At 52.3% G+C, this 7,919-nt stretch overlaps 1 protein-coding gene across 1 annotated transcript; it reads left to right on the forward strand.

Annotated features, from left to right (window-relative positions):
* Positions 1–145: 145 nt before the first annotated feature.
* DDOST (dolichyl-diphosphooligosaccharide--protein glycosyltransferase non-catalytic subunit) lies at positions 146–7,712 on the forward strand. Its single transcript, XM_051637393.1, has 11 exons — positions 146–308; positions 1,195–1,305; positions 1,539–1,625; positions 2,328–2,431; positions 4,036–4,130; positions 4,530–4,623; positions 5,022–5,170; positions 5,442–5,589; positions 5,998–6,118; positions 7,084–7,190; positions 7,274–7,712. Exons 1-11 carry the CDS (start codon positions 146–148, stop codon positions 7,421–7,423), a joined length of 1,329 nt encoding a protein of 442 aa, XP_051493353.1. The 3' UTR covers positions 7,424–7,712.
* Positions 7,713–7,919: the final 207 nt, after the last annotated feature.

The following is a 7,919-nucleotide window of genomic DNA, read 5'->3' on the forward strand; positions in this document are numbered from 1 at the left end:
TCTGCCCCCGGCACGGCGGCGCCCGCCGATTGGCTGGCGGAGAGGAGCTGTCTGTCGCTGATTGGATGGCGTGAGCGAGGCGCCAGGCGCGGATTGGCTGGCGCCACCTACTCGTGTCCAGGGGAGCTTGGCGCCGGGCAGCAAGATGGCGGCGGCCGCGCAGCGGCTGTGGGGGCTGTGGGGGCTGTGGGGGCTGGTGGGGTTGGTGGGGCTGGTGGCCGGGGCCGCGGGGGGGCCCCGCACCCTGGTGCTGCTGGAGAACGGCAACCTGCGGGACACGCACTCGCTCTTCTTCCGCAGTCTGGCGGGTAGGGCTCGGGGAGGCGGCTGCGGCCCCTGCGCCGGGCTGAGGGAGGAGATTGGGGGTCGCTGGGGAGCGGCTGGGGTCTCCTGGTCGGGCTGAGGGAGGAGAGTGGGGATGTTTGGGGTCTCCTGGTCAGGCTGAGAGAGGAGATTGGGGTTCCCTAGAGCGGCTGGGGAGCGGCTGGGGTCTCCTGGTGGGGCTGAGGGAGGAGAGGGGGGCTTTGGGGTTCTCTGGTCAGGCTGAGGGAGGAGATTGGGGTTCCCTAGAGCTGCAGGAAGGCGGCTGGGGTCTCCTGGTTAGGCTGAGGGAGGAGAGTGGGGATGTTTGGGGTCTGCTGGTCAGGCTGAAGGAGGAGATTAGAGTTCCCTGGACGGGCTGATGGAGGAGATTGTGGTACTCCGTTATCCTGGTTTATGCAAGCGCAGTGATTCAGAAGAGACTTAAAAGTAAAATTACCCAAACAGAAAATTGATTCTGGCCTGGCTTAAACCAGGACGCCTGGTCAGGCTGAGGGAGGAGACTTGGGGTCCCTTGGGAGTGAGGGGGGGTGGTTGAACTTCTCTGGTCAGGCTGAAGGAGGAGACTGGGGTTCCCCAGGGGAGAGGAGGATGTTTGGGGTCCCCTGGTCGGGCTGAGGGAGGATGTTGGGGTTGTTTCCCCAGTTGTGCCTGTGTTTCAGTCCTGGTCCCTGCTTGATGGGTGCCAGCAGGGCATCCTTGCAACAAAGGGACCCTTCAGGGGCTTGATTCCCCTTGGTTTTATGTGGGAACACCCTAGTTGAGCTCCCAGAAAGCCCATAAGCCAAATAAACCTCAACGTTTTGATGCTGCTTTGCTGCTGCATGGGCTGATTTTGTGAAACGTGAAAGTTGTCAATTTTTGTGGCTGCAGACAGGGGCTTTGATCTCACTTTCCGGACAGCGGATGATGCTGGCCTGTCCCTGATAAAATATGGAGAATTTCTCTATGACAACTTGATTATCTTCTCACCATCCATTGAAGGTAAATACAGGAGGGGAAAACTGAAGTGCTCTTGGAACTTGGTGTCATTTTTGGAAGGGGATTTTCCATCTGTTTTCTGAATTCCATTCAGAATTTCTGAACCCAGCAGCAAAACTGCTGGTTCCTCCAGACTTTTAGTGGTGGCTCCTTCAGCCACAATAAAAATGGTTTGGCTTTTTGCCATGATTTAATTCTGCTGTAGTGTTGCTGACCAAGGAATAATGAATTTTCAGATTTTGGTGGAAACATCAACGTGGAGACCATCACTGCTTTCATTGATGGTGGTGGCAGCGTCCTCGTGGCTGCCAGCTCAGACATTGGTGAGTGCAAACCCTGTCAGGACAAATTAGCACCTTTCAGCTGCTTCTTGGAACAGGCACCTGCACTGCCTGTGAGCAAGTAGTTAATTCATCCTGGAACAAAAATGGTGGAAAATCAGTTTCCTGTTGTGAGCCTCCAGGTTTGTGCTGTAAGGAAATGGGTGGTAAACAGCCTTTGTTGATGGTTTGAGCAGGAATCTGGTGTTTTGAAAGGGGATGTGATGGTTTGAGTGGGAATGTGATGGTTTGAATGGGAAGCACTTCAGCCATACACCATCATAGTCATCAGGAGATAATACAGTTCTTCTCAAGTTTATTTTTGTGAGGAATCATGAGCAAAGTTTTCTGTCTCGTATTCAAGCAAACCCACTGCAAATACAAATAAATACCTGCTGTTACAGCAGTACTCTAAAATGGGGGATAAGAAAATACATGCAGCTGGCTAGAGATGGCTATTTGAAAGGAGTCAGGGGAGAAACTGCCCATGCAGGGAGGTTGGAACTAGATGACTTTAAGGTCCCTCCCAACCCAAACCGTTCTGTGTTTCTGTGAATTGACGTGGGGCAGGTTGTGTTGCTCCTCAGGGTTTGACTCCCAGAGGACTGAACTTGTGAGCCTAAGCTGAATTGACATTTTGTTTTAAAAGCTGAGCCTGGCCTTGTGCCCCAGACACACTGTGTGACACCAGCCCTGTCCTTCCAGGGGACCCGCTGCGGGAGCTGGGCAGCGAGTGCGGGATTGAGTTTGATGAGGAGAGGACAGCTGTCATTGACCATCACAACTATGATATATCTGACCCTGGCCAGGTAAGTGGCTTTGCTGGCACAATTTGGGCTTTGTTGATGAGAATTGAGGTGTAAAGGTTTAGGGATGAATCTCCTGTCCTTGTTTTCCCTTTTTGCTTCCACTGTTTTCTCAGCCTTCCTCCCAAGAAAGTTGGAAATGGTTCCAAAGCTGTGTGCATCCAGGGTCTCTGCCCTCAGATCCATCTTTGAATTTCCTGGGTTTAATCTTTCCACTGCCCTGGGTAGTTTCAAGATGATCACCCTGTCCCAGGCAGTCCCACCACCATTAGCAGTGGTTTGGAACCACAGTGAGAGGTGTGGGGGAATCTCACTGCGGGTGAAGCGCATCAGACACTGAGCGCAACACTCTGGATGTAGGAAGGGGAATGGTCAGTCAGTGGCTTTTTTTACCCCTAATATCATCTATTACTTTAAAGCCCATATTAAGGTCTAAACTAAATATATTCTGTGAATTTTTATTTAAAATAAACTGTTGAATGGCTGTTGTTCTAGTTTAAGGATGGAAGTTGCTAAATATGGGCAAGTAAGATCATAGAATCTTGGAAGGGTTTGGGTTGGAAGGGACCTTAAGGATCACCTAGTCCCAACCCCCTGCATGGGCAGGGACACCTCCCACCAGCCCAGGCTGCTCCAAGCCCCATCCAACCTGCCCTTCAACACTGCCAGGGATGGGGCAGCCACAGCTTCCCTGGGCAACCTGGGCCAGAGTCTCACCACCCTCACACTAAAGAATTTCTTCCTCATGTCCCACCTAAATCTCTCTTCCAGTTTTAATCCGTTCCCCTTGTCCTCCTCTCCTGGAGCCCCTTCAGGCACTGGAAGGTGCTCTAAGGTCTTCTTGGAGCCTTCTTGTCTCCAGGCTGAGCAATCCCAACTCTCTCAGCTTAAGATGCTGTAGATATTGCTGTCTATCAAAAGGTGGTTTACGTTTACTTATGCATCCGTATTAATTTAATCATATTTCAATTAAAATGCTGATTTTCTGCTTTTTAATTCAATTTTAATATTCATTCCACAGCTGCTTGGTTTTAATTGTCTTTAAAAACAAAGTTAACTTTAAAATTATCAGAGAACCTGTTGCTGGCTGTTAGAACTGAGCAAACCTGTTGGAGAGGGTCCAGAGAAGGACCACAGAGATGATGGGAGGGCTGGAGCAGCTCTGCTCTGGAGCCAGGCTGGGAGAGTTGGGGTGTTCAGGCTGGAGAAGAGAAGGCTCCAGGGAGACCTTAGAGCAGCTTCCAGTGCCTGAAGGGGCTCCAGGAAAGCTGGGGAGGGGCTTGGGACAAGGGCAGGGACGGATGGGATGAGGGGAATGGATTAAAACTGGAAGAAGGGAGATACAGTTTGGACATTAGGAGGAAATTCTTCACCATTAAGGTAGTAAGGCACTGGCCCAGGTTGCCCAGGGAAGCTGTCGCTGCCCCATCCCTGGCAGTGTTGAAGGGCAGGTTGTGTGGTCTTGGTAGTGTGAGGTGTCCCCGCTCATAGCAGGGAGGTTGGAACCTGATGATCTTTAAGGTCCCTTCCAACCTCAACCATTCTATAACTCCAAATGTCCATCCCAGCCCCTGCAGCACCTTCACACCGATCTCTCTCGTTTCCAGCACACACTCATAGTTGCAGACACTGAAAACCTCCTCAAGGCCCCCACCATCGTGGGGAAAGCAGCGCTGAACCCCATCCTTTTCCGAGGAGTTGGGTAAGTGACCTGCATCTCAACATTGTCCTACCATCCCCTGCAGGGTGGGAAGAAAGGAGCCGAGGTGGGGAAGTAATGCCAACAATCCCCGTGTCGCTGTGAGGTGCGCGTAGGGTTAGCGGGCTGGGACTCCTACCATGAGCAATCTCTTGATTTCAGCTAACGATAAGAAGAAAATCTCCAAAGCAGCTTAGCTGTTGGCTGAGGGGATGGTTCTTAGCATAAATTACTGAAGCTTGAGTTGGTATTTTGAGGAAGTGTTTCCTTTCTTGCTGTGTGCAGTTGTCTGGCCACATCTGAAGGGTGTTGGAGGTTCATGCGGTTCACTTGGCAGCTGTGCCTTCCTGTGGATGGGGGGTCCTGGGGGTCTCTGCTGCTAACCCTGCCTCTCCTTGCCAGGATGGTGGCTGATCCTGACAACCCACTGGTGCTGGATATCCTGACTGGCTCTTCCACCTCTTACTCCTTCTTCCCAGATAAGCCTATTACTCAGGTACGCTCCGTTCCTTCTTCCCCTCTTCTGGGCTCTGTTTCTAGGATAAAAGCCACTCAAACTTCTGCAACCTGGGAAAAGTCCTCAAGTGTTTGATCTCCTGATGGGTTTTGAAAGTGTCAGGCTATCTCCTTTCCAGCATTGCCCTGGGAATCTTCCTCTTTGCTTTCTGCTGGAAAAGCATCCAGTGTGAGGGGTGCTTTGCTGGATTAAAGCCTCCTGGTTTCATTCCAGCCGGAGAAGCTGAAAATCCGTTACTGGTTATTTGCAGCTTCTTGGCTTCTTGTTTCACTGTAGACACAAGCCAGACTGTTCCACCCTGCAGCAAACCAGAGATGAACTCTCCTTTCACCATCCCTAGGTTGCCTAAAGACTCTCCTAACCCCTTTCCTTTGCAGTACCCACACGCTGTTGGCAAGAACACCCTTCTGATCGCGGGGCTCCAAGCCCGGAACAACGCCCGCGTTGTTTTCAGCGGCTCCTTGGATTTCTTCAGTGATGCCTTCTTCAACTCTGCTGTGCAGAAAGCTACTCCTGGCTCCAAGAGGTGTGTTGGCTCCCTGACTGAGGAATATCTGGGGAGCTGTTTAGTCAAGAAAGTCCTGAGGAAGAGGCAAAAAATATTGGTGTTACGGGAAAGAGCAGAAAGCTGGAATTAAATGGAGGGCGATGCATCTGGAACAAAGCGCTTTGGGAGCTTATTCCCTCCTTCAACCCCAGCTACCCATTTGTTGCTTTCCCGTCTCTGAATGGTTTGAGTTTTGGGAGATGGTGGATGTTTTTTTGGCCAGCCTTCCTCAGCCTTCCTTCACCCACAGGTACTCACAGACGGGTAACTACGAGCTGGCCGTGGCCTTGTCCCGCTGGGTGTTCAAGGAGGAGGGGGTGCTGCGTGTCGGAGCCGTGTCCCACCACCGTGTGGGGGAACTCACACCTCCCAGTGCCTACACAGTCACAGATCTCGTGGTAAGGCTGCCTGGTGGGAGCCCAGGGCATGGACAGAAGGGAATGTGGGAGCTACTGTGGAAAAAACTAAAGGGAGGTTGTAGGGGGGCTGGTGTAGGACAAGAGGAAATGGCCTGAGGTTGTGCCAGGGGAGGTTTAGGTTGGATATTAGGAAAAAGTTCTTTACTGAAAGAGTGGTGAGGCCTTGGAATGGGCTGCCCAGGGAGGTGCTCAAGAAGTGTTCAGATGTGGTGCTTCACCATATGGTTCAGTGGTTGTGGTAGTTGGATTACAGTGGGACTCAATGGCCTTGAAGGTCTTTTCCAACCTTAATGATTCTATGATTCTGTGAAAACTACAACTGGGAACGGGTCAAGGTTGATTTCCAGGCACCTCTGGTGACCGTCCCACACTGTGGGTTCCTTCCAGGAGTACAGCATTGTCATTGAGAAGCTTTCTGATGGCAAGTGGGTCCCCTTCGACGGGGACGACATCCAGCTGGAGTTTGTCCGCATCGATCCCTTCGTGCGCACCTTCCTGCAGAGGAGTGGTGAGTGCAGCCTTCTCATCTGTGGCCCAGGTGAGGGGACAGAGTGTCCCCTCAGCAAGGGCAGTGATGACACCAAACCGGGAGGAGTGGCTGACATTCCAGAGGGCTGTGCTGCCATCCAGGGTGACCTGGAGAGCTGGGCAGAGAGGAACCTTTTGAGGTTCAACAAGGGCAAATGTAGGATCCTGCACCAGGGCTGGAACAACCCCAGGCACCAGTAGGGGTTGACCTGCTGGAAAGCAGCCCTGAGAAGGGTCTTGGGGTCTGAGTCAACAATAAGTTAACAATGAGCCAGCAATGTGCCCTTTGTGGCCAAGAAGGCCAATGGAATCCTGGGATGCACTGGGAAGAGTGTGGCCAGTAGGTTGAGAGAAGTCATCCTCCCTCTCTATTATTCCCTGGTGAGGCCACAGCTGGAGAACTGGGACCAGTTCTAGGCTCCCCAGTTCAAGAGAGACAGGGAACTGCTGGAGAGTCCAGGAGAGGGCAACAAAGATGACTGGATCTCCCTTACAAAGCAAGGTTGAGACATCTCTGCCTCTTTAGCCTGGAGTGGAGAAGACTAAGAGAAGACCTTATTCATGTCTATAAATACCTAAACGGTGAGTGTAAGGAGGATGGAGCCAGACCCTTTTCAGTAGTGCTCAGTAACAGGAAAAGGGCAGTGGGCACAAGCTGAAACACAGGAAGTCGCATCTGAACCTGAGAGAAAACCCTTTCCTGTGAGGGTGACAGAGCCCTGGGCCAGGCTGCCCAGGGAGGCTGTGGAGTCTCTGAAGATATTCAAGCCTCACCTGGATGCAGTCCTGGGTAGTGTGTGCCAGGTATTCCTGATTTAGCAGAGGGTTGGCCTAGATGATCTCTAGAGGTCCCTTCCAACTCAGATCATTCTGTGATTCCCCTCTCCCCCACGGCCTGCTTTCTCACTGCTCAGCCTCTCACCATCACCTTCCCCTCTTCCCCAGGGGGCAAATACACCGTGCGCTTCAAGCTGCCGGACGTCTACGGGGTGTTCCAGTTTAAAGTGGATTATAACAGGCTGGGTTATACCCACCTCTACTCCTCCACCCAGGTAAGCGTGGTGGGAATTCATCACCAGGGAGGGAAAGGAGGATCCTTTGAGATTCAGCTCAGAGCCACTCTCCCCCCTCCCAGGTGTCGGTGCGTCCCCTCCAGCACACCCAGTATGAACGGTTCATCCCCTCGGCATACCCCTACTATGCCGGTGCCTTCTCCATGATGGTGGGACTCTTCATGTTCAGCATTGTCTTCCTGCACATGAAGGAGAAAGAGAAATCCGACTGAGCTCCCTGTGGGAGGAGGAAGAGCCTTTTCCCTGGGGCCAGGCAGCGTGTGGGACCCTCGTTTGTAGCTGTGTGAGGACTGGTAGGTGCCAGGCACATTGTGGGGCTGCGTTTGGTTTGTTTGTTTGTTTTACAGGGGGGATTAATGGGGAAGAAAGTGAGATTTCTGGGAGGAAATCTGTCACTGAAGCATCTGGCATCTGGAACGTTGATGCCTCTGGTGATTCCTTGAGGAGTCTCTGGTGTTCATCTCGCCCTGCCTTTTTCCAAATAAAGTCTTGTTCCTCTCACCCTGGGTTGAAATCAGTGAATTCACTGTGTGGGGCTTTTGGCCCCAGACTTGCAGGTGGCATTGAAGGGTATGTCCCCATGTCCCCCTCACCAGTTTGGGGTGTTCCATGTGGGGACAGCCTGGTGGTGCTGAGCCTGGAGCACCTTGGAAAGGAAAAGGGAGAGGTCTGGGGTGTGCAGAGGGGCTTGGAGCACCCTAAAAAAAC

This window comes from Apus apus, chromosome 20 (genome assembly GCF_020740795.1).
Source record: "Apus apus isolate bApuApu2 chromosome 20, bApuApu2.pri.cur, whole genome shotgun sequence".
NCBI classification, from domain to species: Eukaryota; Metazoa; Chordata; class Aves; order Apodiformes; family Apodidae; genus Apus; species Apus apus.